At 42.8% G+C, this 22,492-nt stretch overlaps 1 protein-coding gene across 7 annotated transcripts; it reads left to right on the top strand.

Moving 5' to 3' along the window:
• The first annotated feature begins 1,508 nt into the window (after positions 1 to 1,508).
• Positions 1,509 to 22,144, top strand: LOC130305855 (uncharacterized). 7 transcript variants are annotated; one of them, XM_056552028.1, is made up of 6 exons: positions 1,509 to 1,899; positions 8,336 to 8,389; positions 11,281 to 11,739; positions 13,830 to 13,883; positions 19,161 to 19,196; positions 21,280 to 22,144. In XM_056552028.1, the coding sequence occupies exons 3-6, from the start codon at positions 11,614 to 11,616 to the stop codon at positions 21,670 to 21,672; spliced, it is 609 nt and encodes a 202-aa protein (XP_056408003.1). In that variant the 5' UTR covers positions 1,509 to 1,899; positions 8,336 to 8,389; positions 11,281 to 11,613; the 3' UTR covers positions 21,673 to 22,144. The 7 variants fall into 7 exon arrangements, with proteins under 7 accessions (XP_056408003.1, XP_056408004.1, XP_056408005.1 ...); XM_056552029.1 differs by having other exon boundaries at positions 8,297 to 8,389; XM_056552030.1 differs by lacking the exon at positions 8,336 to 8,389.
• Positions 22,145 to 22,492: the final 348 nt, after the last annotated feature.

Below are 22,492 nucleotides of genomic sequence, written 5' to 3'. Positions count from 1 at the left end.
GTCAGATTTGCGAAAAAGGGTCCTTAAGGTGAAAATGAGCTGCGTCCTTAAAGGAGTAGTCCAGTGGTGAACCCAGTGGTGAACAACTTATCCCCTATCCTAAGCATAGGGGATAAGTTGCAGATCGCGGGGGGTCCGACCGCTGGGGCCCCCTGCGATCTCCTGTACGGAGCCCCGACAGCCCGCGGGAAGGGGGCGTGTCAACCTCCGCACGAAGCGGCGGCCGACACGCCCCCTCAATACAACTCTATGGCAGAGCCGAAACGCTGCCTTCGGCAATCTCCGGCTCTGCCATAGAGATGTATTGAGGGGGCGTGTCAGCCGCCTCTTCGTGCGGAGGTCAACACCCGCTATCTGGCCGGAGAGCCTGGCCCCCGTACAGAGAGATCGCAGGGGGCCCCAGCGGTCGGACCCCCCGCGATCTCAAACTTATCCCCTATCCTTAGGATAGGGGATAAGTTTTTCACCACTGGACTACCCCTTTAAGGGGCTAGGGAGAAAGGGTTGGACTTAGGAGACTAGCAGTTTCTGCATAGAATCTAGCTAAGATGAGTCATGTGACCAAGGATCTATACATTCTTACACATACATATATGGCTCATAAGTAGGGGCAACAAAGAGTAAAATGTCAACTCTTTCACAGCCATAATACCTCAATGTATTCAGTAGTAGACTTATAAAAATAACATGTTATGTAAATGTGACTTATGATAATGTCCATATTATGATGGGCCTGCACCCAACTAAACATACAGGGGAAGATTTATAAAAACCTGTGCGGAGGAAAAGTTGACCAGTTGCCCATAGCAACCAATAAGATTGCTTCTTTCATTTTTAAATGGGCCTCTGAAAAATATAAGCAGCGATCTGATTGGTTGCTACTGGCAACTGGTCAACTTTTCCTCTGCACTGGTTTTGATAAATCTCCCCAACAATCCTTTATTTTTTCGAGATGAAATGTTTTCCCCATGTTGTATAAAATGAGGGCACACAACTCTTGGTACAACTTGGTACTAACTGCCAGGAGTGGTCCATATGAGCCGACCATTTTGAAAGTCAAAAGAAGCTCTGCAGCAGCTGCGTTGTGTAAGATAAATTATAGCCCCATGGTCTGAATATAATACGCTGCCTTATACTGTTTAAATGGTCATGGAAGATCATAAAGACCCTTTTGTGACTTCAAATATTCTTCTATTTTACAATAAGCCTTCATTATTTTATATATATATATATATATATATATATATATATATATATATATATATATATAAGCTTTGTATTAGTTATTGCTTACAATTCAGTCTCCTATACAAGGAAGGAAACATAACATATGAGCAGTTGGATGAGGTCCCAGGTGACATGGAGTAGCACATATGCGGATTTACCTGTGTGGTGTCTATAAATGTAAATTATATATAGGAAATATACTGAGGAGCAGCTTTTGCATTAAGGACAGGCACTTCCATTAATAATTAGAGGGGATTGATGTCAGGGTTTCAGCAGGGATATTGGTTATTGATCCAAAATTATTGGGGAGATTTATCAATCATCCTAAAACCCTATTATATGTATGAATCCAGCAGATCATCTACATACAAAAGAGCTGGTTTGTGATTGGTTGGTCTTGATACAAGTGAGCTGGCCTGTGATTGGTCGGTCTGGCTTGGCACCTGCACGGTATGTTTGTCTGTTGTCCTGACAACCAACCACTCAGCTGGAGCGACCGCCAGAGGAGGAGCTATTCTGTGATTTCTGAGCCGTACAAGTGCATTATTGTATTATTTGTTGCGTCTTAGTGTCTGTGTGTGTTGTTTGTTGTTGTGTGTCTGTGTGTCTGTGCTTTTATTTCAGGTAACACCTCACTTTCCGGTTATACCATCCTTTCCGGATCATCCAGTGGTAAGTCCTACTCTAAACTATATTATCCCTCATTAATATCGTCACATATTTCTGTCCAGTTACACATCCAGGGGGAGAATTATCAAAACCTGTTCAGAGGAAAAGTTGTCCAGTTGCCCATAGCAACCAATCAGATCTCTTCTTTCATTTTGGACAGGCCCTTTTTAAAATGAAAGAAGATATCTGATTGGTTGCTATGGGCAACTGGGCAAGTTTTCCTCTGCACAGGTTTTGATAAATCTCCCTCCCAATGTATATTATAGCTGTATATTGCTCCAACTGTAAATATATGTCTGAAATAATAGGTCATGAGACTGGCATGTGATGGGCACTAACTGGTCACAGCCTGGCACATATATCATCTTATTATTATATGAACTGGGCTCTATGGGGGAGATTTATCAAAATATTTGAAAGAAGCGATCCAATGGGTTGCTATGGGCAACTGCACCACTCTTCCTCTACATGTTGGAGAGCACTGCTTTAGGCTGGAAAAAAAATGCCCCCAAAATGCATTTGGGACAAAACTACCGCTGCCAGATGTTAGCTAGGAGTCAATAGGAAAATATGAAATTCCATACCTACATAGTGTTTTAAAGGATAACTCCTGGATGTAACAACTTATCCCCTATCCTAAGGTCGCGGGGGATCTGACAGCTGGATCTCCCGAACGGTGCCCCAGTTCTCAGCATGAATGGGGCGTGTTGACCACCACACAAAGCGGCGGCCGACACGCCCCTTCCGGGCAGCTCTATGGGAGAGCTGGAGCGCTGCTTTCGGCAATCTCCGGCTCTGCCATAGGACTGCATGGAGGGGGCGTGTCAGCCACAGGTTCGTGCTGTGGTCGAAAGGGCTTGTTTCATGCAGGGAGCCGGGGCTCCATGCGGGAGATAACGGAGGGCCCCAGTGGTCAGACCCCAGCGATCTAACACTTTAGATAGGGGATAAGTTGTTACATCCCGGAGTTATCCTTTAATTTTTGGCATTACCTCACCCTTTAGTGGTGTTTTTTTGGGCTCAATGGAAACTTTTCAAAATCACTGCATTCACTAGCTATGTTGTTGTTTTTTTTTTGTTTTTGTTTTTGTTTTTTTCCTTTTCTTAAAAAAATTGTGGTGTTACTCCTCTCATAGTCCTCTTTAGGTGGAAGAAAGGGCATTTTTCAATAGAATTCCTTGAGTCACATGATATAAGAATCAGTGCACCTCTCTCCCCCTTGCCATGTGTTCTATGTACAGTTAATTGTTTACATCAGAATTCTGGACCAGGCTGTAAATTTTGGTTTTGGTAATATTTTTTGTTTGTCAGGGGAGCAGATATATTAATACTATTGATTCTTGGACAGTGTAAAACTTTCAAAATCACCAAATTTATCACAGTAGCTGTATGATATAAATCTGGCACATCTTTAGACTGTCTAATATAAGTTAGTACAGTGGTCCCTCAAGTTACAATATTAATTGGTTCCAGGGCAACCATTGTATGTTGAAACCATTGTATGTTGAGACCATAACTCTATGGAAAGATGGTAATTGGTTCTGAAGCCTCCAAAATTTTATCCAAAAATAGGAAAAAGGGAGGAGTAAACAAAAATAGGTAGATAACTAATATAGATAAAGCAAGTCCTTACATATAAAAGTACGAAAGATCTGCTGGTTGCTGTAAATCACTGTCTATGTAGAGGACAGGAGCTTCTTCAGGGTCCTGTATAGTACACACAATGTCCAAAAAAAGTATCATGGAGTCGCCTTTACCTGGTGTCCAAAGGAGCAGCTAACCCTGGCACAGGTAAAGAGTAGTACAGAACATGTAATACCTCCCTGCACTGTAGAGGGTGCTATCGGACAGGAATTCAGTGCATGCACTTCAGTAACAAGGGTTTTTCCAGTAAAATATCCGTTCTGATTGGTCAGTTCTTCCAGCCATGTTGAGTCTGGATTCAAGTTAAAATGGTCCAGAAAATACTATTGTATGTTGAAACTATTGTATGTTGAGGCCATTGTAAGTTGAGGGATCACTGTATCAGTAGTTTAGTTTTACATACCATTTCTGCATTCTTTTGTTTAGCAATTTGTTTATTAACCACTTAGGGACCAAGGGCGTACAGGTACGCCTTCGCTCCCTGGTACTTAAGGACCAAGGGCGTTCCTGTACGCACGTGGGAATTTCGGTCCCCGCCGCGCACCGGGCGGGGACCGGACCGGGTTGACTACTGATATCTATCAGCAGGCACCCCGTGCAAATGCCCAGGGGGGTCCTGAGATCAACCCCCCCCCCATGTCGGCAATCGCCGCAAATCACTGGTGAATTCATACTGGTCTACGGTGACCCGGTGACCCGGAAAGTAAGGGGAATCGGGGTTGTCCAAGACACCCACGATACTCCTGAAGGGATAGGAGTGAGGTGGCAGGGGGGGCACCCCTCCTATCCCTGCTATTGGTCGTTCAGAAGCAAAGACCAATAGCAGATCGGGGGCAGGGGGGGGGTTAACGTTCGGTTCCCCCATTCTGCCCACCCACAGTGGCCGGGCAGAACGGGGAACCGTCGGTGCACAGTGCCGGAGGTCCACTTACCCATCGGCAGCTGGCGGCGATCAGCGGCAGCGGGCGGGGATTGGTCGTTCAGAAGCGACGACCAGTAGCAGATCGGGGGCGGGGGTTAACGTAGGCTGGGCAGAACGGGGAACCGTCGGGAAACAGCGCCGGAGGTCCACTTACCCATCGGCAGCGGGCGGCGATCAGCAGCAGTGGGCGGGGATCGGTGGCGCCAGAGGACAGCGATGCGGCTCCCTGGATTCTACGGAAGCCGGTGAGTTGCCTAGCAACATCTGGAGGGCTACAGTTTGGAGATCACTGTGCAGCGGTCTCTAAACAGTAGCCCTCTAGATGTTCCAAAACTGCAAATCCCAGTATGCCCAAACAGCAAATAGCTGTCTCGGCATGCTGGGAGTTGTATTTGCGTACCTCCAGCTGTTGCATAACTACATCTCAGTTGTAGTTTTGAAACAGCTGGACTGGCACACTGGTTGGAAAATACTGAGTTAGGCAACAGAACCTAACTGAAGGGTTTCCAACCAGTGTGCCTCCAGCTGTTTCAAAAGTACAACTCCCAGCATGCACGGTCTGTCAGTACATACTGGGAGTTGTAGTTTTGAAACAGCTGGAGGTTTGCCCCTCCATATGAATGTACAGGGTACATTCACACGGGCGAGTTTATAGTGAGTTTCCTGAAGTTTGAGCTGCTGCAAATTTTTTGCCGCAGCGCAAACTCCTAGCTGGAAACTCACCATAAACCCGCCCGTGTGAATGTACCCTAAAAACATTACACTACAATACACTAACACCTAATTAAGGCTAAAACACTACATATACACCCCCTTACACTGTCCCCCCAGTTTAGCAACCGCTCGAGGCACCCTGTTTGGGAATCACTGGCATAGAATACCCCTATGTCCACCCCTATGCAATCCCTAATTTAGTCCTCAAATGCACATGGCACTCTCTCATTTCGGAGCCCTGTCGTATTTAAAGGAAAGGAAGTTTAGGGCCACATATTTGTGGGGTATTTCCATGACTCCATTTTGGAAACTACACCCCTAACGGAATGTAACAAGGGGTATAGTGAGCCTTAACACCCCACAGGTGTTTGAAGAAATTTAATTAAAGTTGGATGGGAAAATGAAAAATAAATTGTGTTACCCTAAATTTTTCATTTTCACAAGGGAAAATAGAAAAAAAAGCCCCCCAAAATTTGTAACCCCATTTCTTCTGAGTAAGAACATACCCCATATGTGGATGTAAAATGCTCTGCGGGCGAACTACAATGCTCAGAAGAGAAGGAGCGCCATTGGGCTTTTGGAGAGAAAATTTGTCCGGAATTGAAGGCCACGTGTGTTTACAAAGCCCCCATAGTGCCAGAACAATGGACCCCCCCACATGTGACCCATTTTGGAAACTACGCCGCTCATGTAATGTAATAAGTGGTACAGTGTGCATTTACACCCCACAGGTGTCTGACAGATTTTTGGAACAGTGGCCTGTGAAAATGAAAAATGAAATTTTTAAATTGCATAGCCTACTGTTCCAAAGATCTGTCAAACGCTAGTGGGGAGTAAATACTCACTGCACCCCTTATTAAATTCTGTGAGGGATGTAGTTTCCAAAATGGGGTCACATGAGGGGGGTCCCGCTGTTCTGGCACCACGGGGGGGCTTTGTAAACGCACATGGCCCCTGACTTCCATTCCAAACAAATTCTCTCTCTAAAAGCTCAATGGCGCTCCTCCTCTTCTGAGCATTGTAGTGCGCCAGCAAAGCACTTGATGTCCACACATGGGGTATTTCCATACTCAGAAGAAATGGGGTTACAAATTTTAGGGGTAATTTTCTCCTATCACCCCTTGCAAAAATTAAAAATTTACACGTCCAACTTTAACAAAAAGTCGTCAAACACCTGTGAGGTGTTGAGGCTCACTGTACCCCTTGTTACATTCCTTGAGGGGTGTAGTTTCCAAAATAGTATGCCATGTTATTTTTTTGCTGTTCTGGCACAATAGGAGCTTCCTAAATGGGACATGCCCCCCAAAAACCATTTCAGCAAAATTTGCTTTCCAAAAGCCAAACGTGACTCCTTCTCTTCTGAGCATTGTAGTTCACCCTCAGAGCATTTTACGTCCTAACATGGGGTATTTCCATACTCAGAAGAGAGGGGGTTACAAATTTTGGGGGGCATTTTCTCCCATTACGCTTTGTAAAAATGGTAAATTTGGGAAAAAAATTTGCACTTTAGTGAAAAATATAATTATTTTCATTTACACATCCGAATTTAATGAAAAGCCGTCAAACACCTGTGGGGTGTTAAGGCTCACTGGATCCCTTTATACGTGTCTTGAGTGGTGTAGTTTCCAAAATGGTATGCCACATGGGGCGTTTTCTGCTTTCTGGTACCATAGGGGCTTCCTAAATGTGACATGACCCCAAAAAAACATTTCAGCAAAATTCACTCTCCAAAATCCCATTGTTGTTCCTTTCCTTCTGAGCCCTCTACTGCGCCTGCCGAACACTTGACATACACATATGAGGTATTTCCTTACTCAAGAGAAATTGGGTTACACATTTTAGGAAGATTTCTCTCCTTTTACCCCTTGTAAAAATTCAAAAACTGGGTCTACAAGAACATGCCAGTGTAAAAAATATAGATTTAGAATTTTCTCCTTCAATTTGCTGCTATTCCTGTGAAACACCTAAAGGGTTAACACACTTACTGAATTTCACTTTGAATACTTTGAGGGGTGCAGTTTTTATAATGGGGTCATTTGTGGGGTATTTCTAATATTAAGGCCCTTCAAAATCAACTTCAAATCTGAACTGGTCCCTGAAAAATTCCAATTTAGAAAATTTTGTGAAAAATTGGAAAATTGCTGCTGAACTTTGAAGCCCTCTGATGTCTTCCAAAAGTAAAAACATTTCAACTTTATGATGCCAACATAAAGTAGACATATTGTATAGGTGAATCAATATATAATTTATTTGGAATGTCTATTTTCCTTACAAGCAGAGAGCTTCAAAGTTAGAAAAATGCTAAATTTTCAATTTTTGCATCAAATTTTGGAAATTTTTCACCAAGAAATTATGCAAGTATCGAAAAAATTTACCACTAACATAAAGTATATTTTGTCAGGAAAAAAACAGTCTTGGAATCAGAATGAAAAGTAAAAGCATCCCAGAGTTATTAATGCTTAAAGTGACAGTGGTCAGATGTTCAAAAAACGCTCTGGTGCTTAAGGTGAAAATTGGCTTGGTCCCTAAGGGGTTAAAATGCAAAAAAAAAAAAAAAAATTTCCATAGTGTATCTACCCCATGTGAACATACCCTATCAGGACAGGTATAAGAGCTTTGTCCTGTAATAAGCCAAGCAACCCAGTGATCACATGATTGGGAGAGATATTCAGCCATTGGAAGTAACAATGAAGGTTCCCAGGGGTGGACATGTTTCATGTGCAGACTATTGTATAGGGGTCAAGTAGTAAAAGGATCCACTGCCACCTTATAGGCAGCTTCCTACTGCCCATTAGATTGCATGTAATAATACATCTCATAGCTTACAGATACTGTTGGGTTGTTAGAGGAACATGAGGGGGAGCTCTATGAAAGGCCGACATGCTGTTCTTATGCAGGTGACCTCTGCTTTCTGTGTCCAACCCTGAAGGTTCCTATTGATGACAACAAGAAACAGAAATCAACAAAACACTGGTGCAGAAAATACATAGAAAAATCCTCATATTTTTTTATCATACAAATAGTAATGTGGTAAATATATAAAGAATAATTGTATATGTCAATCACTAATCAATCAGGTTATATGAATATTGTGCAGGAATATGTCTTTACTGTTTACAGAACGAGTCAATAAGCTGACCTCTGTCTCTTTTTTTGGAGATGGAGCGCCACACTTTTGAAAGGACACCCCACTATGACTACACGGATGACGAGGTAAATCTCATGTTTGTGTTGACTTTCATTAATCCTATAGTTGTGAATAATAATTGCTCTGTTAAAGTGAATCTTCTCCTGAATCATCTCCATACAAGGTGTAGAATCTGCAGATCTTTGCATTTAGGTGCTAGAGGGATAAGATTACCCATACATTTAGTTTTGATGATCGCCTGTGTTACCAGCTGAAGAGTCAAACAGTTGGTGCTAAGTTTCAGCAGCATCTCCTCCCTCCTCTGTTTTGTCGGATTAAGGAACTGAGTAGTGACGTGGGCTGTCAATCATGCCGAGGGGACATTACTGCACCCAGAGCGGCGAGACTAGATAAGTATAGCTCCCGTCTAGGGGGCTACTTACAGGGCTGCTGGGGGGGGGGGGGGGGGGGGACTTACAAACTGCAAATCCTCCCCATCCCTGTGGACAGAAATGTCCTCCGGGGATGGTGCAGATGAAGATATTACTACACTGCTCAAAAAAATAAAGGGAACACTTAAATAACACAATTGCACTCCAAGTCAATAACATTTCTGTGAAATCACACTGTCCACTCAGGAAGAACACTGATTGACAATCAATTTCACATGCTGTTGTGCAAATGGAACAGACAACAGGTGGAAATTATAGGCAATTAACAAAACACCCCCAATAAAGGAGCGGTTCTGCAGGTGGTGACCACAGACCACTTCTCAGTTCCTATGCTTCCTGGCTGATGTTTTGGTCACTTTTGAATGCTGGCGGTGCTTTCCTTCTATTGGTAGCATGAGACTGAGTCTACAACCCACACAAGTGGCTCAGGTAGTTCAGCTCTTCCAGGATGGCACATCAATGTGAGCTGTGGCAAGAAGGTTTGCTGTGTCTGTCAGCGTAGTGTCCAGAGCATGGAGGCGCTACCAGGAGACAGGCCAGTACATCAAGAGACATGGAGTAGGAGGGCAACAACCCAGCAGCAGGACCGGTACCTCGGCCTTTGTGCAAGGAGGAGCAGGAGGAAAACTGCCAGAGCCCTGTAAAACGACCTCCAGCAGGCCACAAATGTGCATGTGTTTACTCAAACGGTCAGAAACAGACTCCATGAGGGTGGTATTAGGGCCCGACGTCCACAGGTGGGGGTTGTGCTTACCAGAAAATACCAAGATTGGCAAATGCGCCACTGTTGCCCTGTGCTCTTCACGGATTAAAGCAGGTTCACACTTAGCACATGTGACAGACTGCTTTCTAAAAAAAAAAAAAAAAAAATGTGGCTGTGACAGGGGGAAAATAGCCTAAAAGGCCATACGAACCCAGCCTTGGTCCCCCGCAGCTCCTGTGTGTCTCCTGGTCCCCTGATCTTCTCTTTTCTTCCTGCCTTTGAGACAGGCAATTAGTCCAGGACTTGCTCGCTCAGCCAATAACTGGCTGTCAGAGGACACTACTGTGAAGAAGAAAGATCGGGGGACCTAACCGGGGCGAAACAAAGCTGGGGTGGACCAACAGGGCATTGGGCTAGATATATATCTATATATTTTTTTTTTCCTGCCCCAGCAGCATATGATTCATTTTTTTTTTTTTTTTTTTTTAGAAAACATTGGAATACCCCTTTAATATTTAAAGGGGAACTCCGGTGGAAAAATTATGTTTTCAAATCAATTGATGCTATAAAGTTAAACAGTTTTGTAAATTACTTCTATTTTTAAATCTTAACCCTTCTAGTACTTATCAGCTGCTGTATACTACAGATATACTACAGAGAAATTTGTGAAATTCTTCACAGTCTGACAAGTCCAGTCTGTCCATGTTAGGGACTGTCCAGAGCTGGAGAGGTTTTCTATGGGATTATGCTTCTAATCTGGACAGTTCCTGACATGGACAGTTGTGTCAACAGAGAGCACTGTGGTCAGACTGGAAATAACTACACAAACTTCTCTGTAGTATATCTGTAGTATACAGCAGCTGATAAGTACTAGAAGGATTACAAATCTGTTAAACTTTCTGGCACCAGTTGATTTGAAAACATTTGTTTTCCACTCTTTAAAGGTCTAACACATTGATAGGCTGCGCTCTTTCACTTTAATGGAACTGCCCTGCATTATCATTCACAGCTGCCTATATGGACAACCTGCTAATCCTGTAGACATAATGAAGAAGATGAGAAAGATGACCAGTTGCCCATTGCAACCAATTAGATTGCTTCTTCAATTTTTGAACAGGCCTCTGAAAAATAAAAGAAGCACTCTGATTGGTTGTAAGGGCAACTGGTAAACTTTTCCTAGACATAGGTTTTGATAACATTTCCCCCATGGTGTTCAGGGAGCATCCCAACCATCAAATATTGGTGGCCTTTCCTAAAGACAGGCCATCGACATTTACCTCTTAGTGGAGAGTAATAACACTACAGGTTATGGATACTAGATTCAAAAGGACAGAACGTTGGTTCAGGGATTTATTCTGATGCCATATTTGGAATCAGGAAGGAACATTTCCACTTGGTATTGGGCAATTGGCATGAGCCTTATAAGGTTTTTTTTTGCCTTCCTCTGGATCAACACAGTAGTGACACAATAGGCATATAGGTTGAACTTGATTAACTTTTTTAAAAAAATCTTTTTTCAATTGTGGGGAAGATTTATTAAACCTGTGCAGAGGAAACATTTACCAGTTTCCCATAGCAACAAATCAGGTTGCTCCTTTCATTTTTAAAAAAGCCTCTGAAAAAGAAAAAAAAGAAATCTAATTGGTTGCTATGGGCAACTGGTCAACTTTTCCTCTGCACAGATTTTGACACATCTCCTCCTTTCTAAGTATCTGTCCCCCAAAATAGAGCCTAAAATCCTGAATCCTGGATGTTTGGTGCCATCTTTTCAAAAAGGCAATGTTGAAATCTATGTTGATATTTATTTCTTTATTTTTCTTAGTACCTAATATGATAGATTTACCAAGACCAGCAATTCATAACAGATGTAAAGTAAACTATCTACAGCCAACCCATACACAATGTATAGAGAGGCAGAGCACATACATGACTGCCTTTCCATGCTCGATATCACAGGTGGTCCCAACAATGAGACCCCTGCAATCATACTGCATACTTATCCCCCATTCTGGGAATAGGGTATACATCTTAACCTCTTAAGGACGCAGGGCGTATGGATACGCCCTGCATTCCGAGTCCTTAAGGACGCAGGGCGTATCCATACGCCCGTGGGAATTTCGGTCCCCACCGTTAGCCGGTTGGGGACCGGAGCCGGATGCCTGCTGAAATCTGCCCGCCCCTGGTTGTCAAGGGGCTCTGGAAAGAAGATGGAGGCCGTACCTGCAGGAGAAGATGCCTGGGGACCTGGGATCTTCGCTTGAGCCTGCAGGATCCTGATCAGGTAGGGAATCCACAGTGGGGGGGGTGGAATTGAAAGTGAAAGTAAATCGATCTTTACTGTGGCAACCACTAGGGGGGCCAAACTGCAACTCCCAGCATGCCCAGAGAGCCAAAGGCTGTCTGGGCATGCTGGGAGTTGTAGTTTTGCAACATCTGGAGGGTCACAGTTTGGAGACCACTGTTACAGTGGTACCCAAACAGTAGCCCTCCAGATGTTGCCAAACTACAACTCTCAGCATGCCTCGACTGCCCAGGCATGCTGGGAGTTGTAGTTCTGTAACATCTGTCCCTTCAGATTTAGTAATTTTCATGACATTTTTGAAAATTGCTGCTCTACTTTGAAGCCCTCTAATTTTTTCAAAAAGCAAAAATATGTCCATTTTATGATGCCAACATAAAGTGGACATATTGTGTTTGTGAAGAAAAATAAAATGTATCTGGAATATCCATTTTCCTTACAATTAGAGAGCTTCAAAGTTAGAAAAATGCAAAATTTTCTAAATTTTCATGAAATTTTGGGATTTTTCACCAAAAAAGGATGCAAGTAACGCCGAAAATTTACCCCCAAAATAAAGTAGAATATGTCACGAAAAAACAATCTAGGAATCAGAATATTCGGTAAAAGCGTTTTCGTGTTATTAATTTGTAAAGTGACGGTGGTCAGAATTGCGAAAAAGGGCTCAGTCCTTAAGGTGAAAAAGGGCTGCGTCCTTAAGGGGTTAATAATGGGACAAACCCTTTAGGGTCTATTCACACAGCAGAATTTCCACACCAATTCCGCTTCCTTGGGTGGTTTCTGGCTTGTGGATTTTATGCGGAATTTGTGCTTAATCTGTGCAGAAATTCAGAAGTGTTAATGGGAGAGAGGAATCCCATAGAAGTCTATTGGGCTTTCATTTGAGGCAGAATTCCACAAGCGCAAATTCTGCTGTGTGAATAGACCCTTAGGCTATAATTCCACTTGGGATTTTGTGCAAAATTGCCCCCATTCTGTCGCACAGAGTTTTTTGCCTTGAAAAAGCGCTGCAGCCAGATTTCAATAAGGAACTGCAAAATGCTAGGTCCACTTGCCATTTTTGAGTTTGGCATTTTATAAATCTTTTTGGCTCAGTGGGTGATTTTCAAAAACGACCTCATGTTGAAAACATGGCGTTTTTCGAGCAAATCTGATTTATCTGCGAAGGCACGGATGCTGACCGCTGTGATTGGCCATACAGTACCGGCCAATCACCGGCAAACATGAATAAGTTATGTGAAGTTCTGTTCACATCACTGGCCGGAGTACGGTACAGTGCAGGGATGTGGAGCGGTGTTGCGTGTCACCTGCTTCTCATGACTAGAAATTATGATCACAATGGGTCTCAGGAGTGAGACCCGCTGTGATCTGTCACTTAGTGCAGGTACTACTGCTCCCAACATTGAACAGACTCTGTAGTACCACAATAATCACGCACATATAGTTGATATCGGATTTTACACTGTATTTATTAAAAATATCATTATTAAAATACATCAAAAACATTATTAATAAAAAGTTTTAGAAAATTAAGATAAAAATATATATTATTTTTACAATTACATGGACCCTTTATCCATTTGGACTATTGCCGGCTACATTTTCACGTCCCTGACCGCTCACATCAATCATTACCTGATTGAAAATGTAAAAAACTTTTTGTCATAAAAAAGAAATACTTAATTCCCTACAAATTTTCCCATCCCTACTTCTTCATTTTAAATTTTTTTTCTCTTGTACCAAACTAAATTTGTTAAAATACACCCACAAGGAATCTGCCAAAAGGTAAAAACACCTGAAAAAACACCTGAAAAAAATCAGTGGCAGTTTTTCATGCATTTTTTCTGGTGTTTTTTTAGCCTAAAAAAGACACCAGTACAAAGCTTTAGTGTAATTCTAGCCTTAGGCTTCGTCCTATAGATTATTACTTAGATAAGATACAAATAAAGACATTTGATAGGGGAAATGAGTAAAACAAGATCATTTTATTTCATCATAATGTATAGATATAATACATTACGCCATAATATGTTTAATGAGCTGAATAAAACTAAGTTTAATCTGTTCTGTTCTAGGTCTTTGAGATGAACAGAAGGGCCATAGACATTATCACAGCGTTCCAGGAAGAAGTAAGTGACATTGGAGATAATCAAATTTGTTATATAAAAGTATACATATAAAGTTTAGTAGGCATTCAGGGGATTCATCAATTGTGATATTTTTGTTGATTTGTGAAAAAGGCAAATAATTGCACAATTTGTGCACTAACTGCAGATGTGTGATTATTTGCTGTTTAAGACGGTACTTGCTAAAGGGGTGTGACCTATTGAAAAGGGGTGTGGTTGCTCACCGTTTACACTGCCAGCCTAAACTGCTGCTAAGATCTCCCCTTGCTCAGAGCTGGCGGAGATATCATCATGGGTGCACAGGTTTACTGGACTTATATAGAGGTGTCTGCTTCTTCATAAATCCAGGGAGCCTGTGCGCTGGCAGGGAAGCCTGTGCGCTGGCAGGGAAGCCTGTGTGCTGACAGGGGAGCCCATACGCTGACAGGGGTGCCTGTGCACTGGCAGGGAAGCCCGTACGCTGACAGGAGAGCCCGTACGCTGACAGGAGAACCCGTACGCTGACAGGGGAGCCTGTGCGCTGGTGGGGGGAGCCCGTACGCTGGCAGGGGAGCCCGTGCGCTGACAGGGGAGCCTGTGCGCTGGCAGGGAAGCCCGTACGCTGACAGGAGAGCCCGTACGCTGACAGGGGAGCCTGTGCGCTGGTGGGGGGAGCCCGTACGCTGGCAGGGGAGCCTGTATGCTGATGAGGCTTCATAAATGCCCCCTAGATTATGTTATGGCAGATTTTACCAGTTTTGATGAATGTGTCAGTAATCTTATGTCTATGTAGCTAACCCTAATAGACCCCAAATATCTGTGCACACAGTATAAATGACCTGCACCATTGTTTCCATCGATGAAACTGGCACCAGAGGTTCCTCTTTCCTAGGATATATCAAGCTTATTTACCCAGCCCAAAGAACTGTCCAGAGTAGAAGAACCTTCATTCCTCATACCCCATGGTGCCATAAGGAATTTTAGGAACTCATACAGCCACAGCGTCTGTCCCTCCCTCCTCCCTTCCAAAAGCAATAGTCCAAAAAACTACTTTTTTAACCTCTTAAGGACCCTTGATATACGCGTATGTCATGACACCCTGGTACTTAAGGACCAGGACCCATGACGTATGCGTACGTCATGGAGTATTCCGGTCCCCGCAGCGCGCCGGGCGGGGATCGGACCGGGATGCCTGCTGAAATCCTTCAGAACCCCCCCATGTCGGCGAACGCGGCAAATCGCAAGTGAATTCACACTTGCGATTTGTGCAATTACGGGTCTATGGTGACCCGGAATATAAGGGGGATTGCGATCCCCCTGAAGGGATAGGAGTGAGGTGGCAGGGGTGCCACCCCTCCTATCCCTGCTATTGGTCGTATAGACGCGACGACCAATAGCAGATCGGGGGCGGGGGGGGGGGTTACTTTCGGTTTCCCCGTTCTGCCCACCCACAATAGGCGGGGCAGGACGGAGAAACAGACAGGGACCGGCGCCGAAGGTCACTTACCGATCTGCGGAGGCTGCGGGCGACGGTGATCGGTGGGCAACGATGTTGTGCGGCTGGCTCCCTGGATCCTAGGGAAGCCGATGAGTTGCCTAGCAACATCTGGAGGGCTACAGTTTGAGACCACTATACAGTGGTCTCAAAACTGTAGCCCTACAGATGTTACAAAACTACAGTTTTGGAGTTGTAGTTTTGCAACAGCTGGAGACACACTGGTTTGAAAATACTGAGTTAGGTAACAGAACCTAACTGAAGGTTTTCCAACCAGAGTGTCTCCAGCTGTTGCAAACGTACAACTCACAGCATGCACGGTCTGTCAGTACATGCTGGGAGTTGTAATTTTGAAAAAGCTGGAGGTTTGACCCCCCCCATGTGAATGTACAGGGTACATTCACACGGGCAGGTTTACAGTAAGTTTCCTGCTTGAAGTTTGAGCTGCAGAGCAAACTCCTAGCTGGAAACTCACCGTAACCCGCCAGTGCGAATGCACCCTAAAAACACTACACTACACTAACACATAATGAAGGGTAAAACACAACATATACACCCCCTTACACTGTTCCCCCCCCCCCCAATAAAAATGAAAAACGTATTGTATGACAGTGTTTCCAAAACGGAGCCTCCAGCTGTTGCAAAACAACAACTCCCAGCATTTCCGGACAGCCACTGACTGTCCAGGCATGCTGGGAGTTTAGCAACAGCTGGAGGCACCCTTTTTGGGAATCACTGGTGTAGAATACCCCTATGTCCACCCCTATGCAATCCCTAATTTAGTCCTCAAATGCGCATGGAGCTCTCTCATTGCAGAGCCCTGTCGTATTTCAAGGTATCAGTTTAGGGTCACATATGGGGTATTTCCATGCAGCTAAAGCAGGACGAAATTGCTTTCTGACATCAAGTTAGACTACATTCACACCACTATTTTTATCATACGTTTGCCAGATCACCTGTAGAAATTTCAAAGTTGGCCACTGCCGTATCCCCGCCAGACCCACGCCACATCTCATTCTCATTTTTGAGACTGGAGTCAGATAGTGACTTTGGTCGGCTCATTTTTGCACCGCATCAGTTTTATTGCCGGACTTAAACCGCAACATTCCATGGTTTTTCCGTCCAGCAACAAAACCAGATTTTGTTGTGAAAAATGATCTGACCAGAGTCACTATCTAACTCCAGTTGGCTCATGCAAATCAATGAGACAGGTCTGTCGAGGATACAGCAGCGGACGGTTTTGAAATTTCCGGCGATCCGGCGACTGTATGAAGAAATCGTGGTGTGAATGTTCCCTCTGTGATCATTTTTCCAGAAGGGGCGATTTCCCCATGGACACCCATGCTTGCACTATAGATCTACAATAAAGCTGTGAATTATAATACACAGAAGAAAGTGCTGAACTTTTCCCAAAGGAATCCTACAAATATTTACAGGCATATTTAAAGTTGTGAATAAACCGGGCTATTCACAAAACGTAAATCCTCAATTCCAGCCACCAGCCAATTGCATAAGGTCTAAAATACATAGAGCATATAATAACACTGCCAGTGAAGAGACGTAGTAATAAAAGGGGAGACCAAATTTAGGGAATACACTTGCTTTAAAAGATGTGTCTTTAGGGCATGTTTGAAACTGAGGAAGATGGGTATAAGCCTGATGGTCCGAGGTATTGCATTACAGAGAACTGGTGCAGCACAAGCAAAGTCTTGGAGGTGGAATTGAGGGGTTCAGATTAAAGAAGATGTTAACTTTAGATCATTTCACTACTTATTAGCTGCTGAATATTACAGAGGAAATTCTTTTCTTTTTGGAACACAGTGCTCTCTGCTGACATCATGTCCACAGTGCTCTCTGTTGACATTTCTGTCCATTTTAGGAACTGTCCAGAGCAGCATATGTTTTCTATGGGGATTTTCTCCTACTCTGGACAGTTTTTAAAATGGACAGAGGTGTCAGCAGAGAGCACTGTGGTCATGACGTTAGCAGAGAGCTCTATGTAAGAAAATAATTTCCTCTGTAGTATTCAGCAGCTAATAAGTACTGGAAGGATTAAGATTTTTTTTAATAGAAGTAATTTACAAATCTGTTTAACTTTCTGGCACCAGTTGATTAAAAAAAAAAAGTTTTCCACCGGAGTATCCCTTTAAGATCACATAACAGCTGTAGAGAAAGATGAATCTGGCAGTGGCATTTAGGATGGACTGGAGAGGGAGAGTTTAGAGAAGGGAAGGCCTATTAGTAAAGAGTTTCAGTAGTCCAGGTGGGAATGAATTAAAGCATCCACAATAGTTTTGGTTGTTTCAGCAGTAAATGAGGGGTGCGTGGAAGACAGATCTGAGTCTACCATAACTTCAAGACAGCGGGTTTACTGTCCAGGAGTAATGGTTGTACCACTCACCGAGATGGAGATGTCAGGTTTAGGTAGATTAAATGGAGGAAATACAAGAAGTTCTGTAATAGAAAGATTTCTTTTCAGGAATAGGGAGGACACAATGTTAGAGACAGCAAAGAGAAAGTTGCTGGTGTTCTGTAGGAGTGCGGGGGTGATGATACGGGAAGAGGTAGAGAGCTGTATGTCATCAGCGGAGAGATGGTACTGGAGTTCAAATCTACTGAGGAGAAGGCCCAGGAAGGGTCCCTGAACCCCAACAACAAGAGCAGCAGGGAAATAGCTAGAGATAGGGATTGATACACCGAAGGAGCGTTCACGGAGGTAGGAAACAAAAACCAGGAGAGAGAGGAATCTTTAAGAACAATGGAGTGGAGTATAGCAAGAAGTAATTGGTGATCTACAGTGTCAAATGCTGCATAGAGATCAAGAAGAATCAGTAGAGAGAATTGCTATTAGATTTAACCATAAGACATAATTAGTGACTTCGGTTAAGCCAGTTTCTGTGGAGAATGGGGAATGTAATCCAGACAGTAAGGGGTCAAGGAGAGAGTTCCTGGAGACATAATGGATTAGGTGGGAATAGACCAAGCATTCCAGGAGTTTGGAGATGAAGTGGAGAGACAGGTCAATAGTTAGCTGCACAGGATCCAGAGATGTTTTCTTCAGAAATGGGGTTATGACAGAATGTTTGAAGGAGGAATGAAAGATTTTAGTTATGTGATTGGTGATGGCAGGGGAGAGAATGCGGTAACACGGTGAGAGGATGTACCTGTATATACTTTCATGTACTGATTCATAGCACTATATACATGTATATAGCATCATGTACCTGTATATTACATCACCTACCTGTATATACCACCATTGAACTTTATATTTCATCACCTACCAGTACAAACCACCATGTAGATAGCAGCGTATGCCTGTGCAGCTGGCTTTTTTGGGGGTAGGGGTGTGCTGATACAGGACTTCACCAGGGGCACAATGGACACTATAGTGCCCCACACAGTAGTTAGATCTCAGTATAGTGTCCCTCACAGAAGATTGTAGGGATGTACTGATATTGGTATCAGTCAGGATATAGGTATGAACTTCGTATACTCGTGCAAATGTCCCTGCTAACATATGATGTAGATATAAGAAAGGCTTTCTTCACAACGGTCACATGGGTTCAGTTTTAAAGACATGATGAATATGAAGGATTTGTTATAATCTAGTTTCTAAAAGATCTTCTAAATAGAATTACACAGAATGCTGCAGTATTCTAGAAGACAGAGACTACGTGCGCTCTTTTCTTATAGATATTTTCTTTATTAATAGATAAGCCCTTCAATACATAAGTATGTTCTGAATACCTACATTAGATTGAAGTAACAATAACTTATTTCTGTTTTATTTTTCATGTGGACAGAACAGAGAACAGGAACTAAGGATCACCCAATACTATGTAAGTGATATAACAAATAACCATATTAGCTCCTTATAGACAGAGGCAATTTTCATTTTTTTGCAGTTTCAGTTTTTCCTCCTCTCTTCTTATAGTCATAAAAATGTTTCATAAAATATGCTGGGAAACAAAAAATTTATTTTAAGGTGAAAACGAACACAAATTTATTTTTTTTTTTTATCTGAGTTGGGGGTGCTATTTTTTATACATTGTTTATTATGCTCGTTAACTGACATGTTATGTTGATGCTTTTAAAATGTACACATATGCTTAAAGAGGTAATCCAGGGAAGTATATATATATATATATATATATATATATACATATATATATATATATATATATATATATATATATATATATAGTCCAACAGGAAGCATGAAGCGGCACTCCAGCGATTTCAAGATAAGAAAAAGTTACTTTATTCACCCATAGTGCTACATTTCGACCCTCTCAATGGAGTCTTTATCAAGCATGCTTGAAATCGCTGGAGTGCCGCTTCATGCTTCCTGTTGGACTATTTTTGTTTGATGCACCTTTGGTCAACGTTGGAGCTGGCTGAGCACCCACAGATCTATTATATAGGGCTAGAAGCCCCTTCATGGTGCTCCTTAACTACTATTTTCAATTTTATATAATATATATATTTATGAAAAGAGCACAAACCAAAGCAACCACACTACCTGGATATGTTCCCTGTAAACTATCCTGCCTGATATGCATTGTCTTCTCTGGCTTCTTGAAATTCTTTGCCATCTTTCCCTCGCCTTGCCTACATCTCCCAGCAATCATTGCAGCACTGCTCTGTCAGCTGGCTCCCTTCTGCAGTGAGCAGCAGAGAGAGGTTCAGTGTCTGATTGGCTGAGGCTTCACACACCTCACAGTTCTTAGCACTAAAGAGAGCATGACCATCAGTGCAGGGTAGAAACCACATGGTCTGTGTCTCACAGGAAGGTGGGGGTTGCTTTCAGATAGTTATTAGGACAGAGACAGAGTGGATGGCTGGATGATGTCATTCCCTCACTTTATGCACATAAGTAACAACTAAAGAGGGGAGACTGCTCTATATAGCTAATGAATGATATTTAGACAATTAAATACGTTGATGAGAGGAAAAGATGGGCTATAGGTTTAGTTTCCCAGAGTACCCCTTTTTACACCTGTGGAATCATTTTAGGGCTCTTTTTTTCTGTATAAGTCATTCCCCATGCAGGATTAATAAGGTTAAGTTTTATGAGTTAGGATAATTATACATGCAGTTATTCCAAATATGCAAACAACATTTTTTTTTCTTTACTTTTTTGTATGGGGAGGGTTAATTTATATTTGTAAAAACAGATTTCTTTTTCTTTACACGTTAACAGCCAATTACTGTTGGGGCTTGCTGGAAGATGTGGTTTTGCAACTTTTGTAGGTCTAGAGTTTGGTGACCAATGCCCAAGGGGACTTGTATGAGCAATGGTTAGATGACTTATACAGATTTATGCAGGACATATGTCCTTTATTGATCTAAGTGATTTACATACATCCCACTCCATACATCCTACAACACGCGCTCAGAGATAAGAGACGGACTGCAGTTCTGGAGATCGTGGAGGTCCCAGCAGTCAGACCCTCCTCAATTATACTCTTACCTTCAACCTGTGGATATGGATTAAGACATTTTTACTGCATCCTTGAGGACTGATTTTTTATTTTCTCTGTAATTAATTGTTTTGCATTGTAGTATAAGCCCTCTGTGGTTATGCACAACATCAGAAACCTTGGTTACTAGTTTATTTTGTTAAAGTGAGCTACACATATCTTTCTTCTTGTTCATTGTTTCATAAACCTTGTTGTTATCATTCATGAGTCAACCTAAAAGAAGTATTTCCTAGAGAAAAGTGATATTTGCCCAAAATTGCCTACAAATAAAGACACCATCGTTGGACCTCTGTTGTCTCATTATGTCAAAGTCTTGGCTTTGGATCCCCTGATACTGTTCTAGTCGAGAGCAACCCTTTCTGACGGAGGATATTACAACAATCATGGAAGGCTGGATGAGGCAAATCATACAGATTATCTGATTTACTTATGTGTGAAGGAAGAAGAGGAGAAGAAGGAGAAGGAAAACAAAGAAGAGGAAGAGGAAAAAGAGGAGGATGAAGGGGAGGAAAAAGAAGAGGAAGAGAAGGAGAAAAAGAAGAAATATGAAGAGGAGAAGGAGAACGAAGATGAGAAGCAGGATGAAGGGGACAATGAAGAAAAAAAAGAAGAGAAGGAGGAAGAGAATGACAGAAAGGAGAAAGAACAAGTGGAGAAGAATGAAGGGCAGAATGAAGCAGAGGAAGAGGTAAAGAAGGAGAAAGATGAAAAGGTAATAGAAGAAGAAGAAGAAGAAGAGCTAACTTGCTGCACGTGGTTTTGTACACCAACTAGAGCCTTCATCAGCAGCGTAACAAACTTTTTCTTTACCAAATGTGGAGGACTCCCTTAACATCAAGTGGAGTCTGGAGGAGGCGCTGTTAAAGAGATTATCAATAGGTATTACCTTTCTTCCCTTCCCAGCAGCTCACTTCTGATTTGGTCTCTACTCTTCCTAATACCTTCTGGTATGAAAAGGTAGATCTTAGATGGCAGAGCAGGTACTATGCTGAAGCCTTTACATGCAGGTGAAACCAGTGGCAGCAAATGTATGCAACATTGTGTGTACATTGGCTACCATATGGAGGCATGGTTTTGCCCACATGTGGTGACCACAACAAAGTACTTGACCCACCATCTCATTCCCCCCCTTTTATTCCAGGTGATAAGTCAACAGGGAAAGAGACCAAGCTTGAAGTGAGCCACTGGGAACCAGGGAAAGATAATGCCATTTTAGATGCTGAGATAACCCCTTTAACATGTAGAGGCAAATGAGGCGCCATTACTATCAGGAGGGTTCATTTGCCTCATATGGGGTAGGAGGAGACCCCCTTTAAGTTCAAAGATTGGAGGACAAGACTCCCTTAAGACCACTGGAGTCTGGAGGAGGCGCTGTTAAAGAGGTTATCAAGACAGCTGAAAAGGTATGACCTTCCTTCGCTTCCCAGCCACTGGAGAGAGGGAAAAGTTTATGCCATTTTAGCTCCTTTGATAACCCCTTTAACATAAAGAGGCAAATGAGGCGCCTATAACATCAGGAGGATTCATTTGCCTCATAAGGGGTAGGAGGAGACCCCCTTTAAGATCAAAGACTGGAGGACAAGACTCCCTTAAGACCACTGGAGTCTGGAGGAGGCGCTGTTAAAGAGGTTATCAAGACAGCTGAAAAAGTA

Source organism: Hyla sarda, unplaced genomic scaffold (assembly GCF_029499605.1).
Source record: "Hyla sarda isolate aHylSar1 unplaced genomic scaffold, aHylSar1.hap1 scaffold_1337, whole genome shotgun sequence".
Lineage (NCBI taxonomy): Eukaryota > Metazoa > Chordata > Amphibia > Anura > Hylidae > Hyla > Hyla sarda.
The sequence above is the reverse complement of the archived record's forward strand: the minus strand, read 5'-3'. Positions and strand labels throughout refer to the sequence as shown.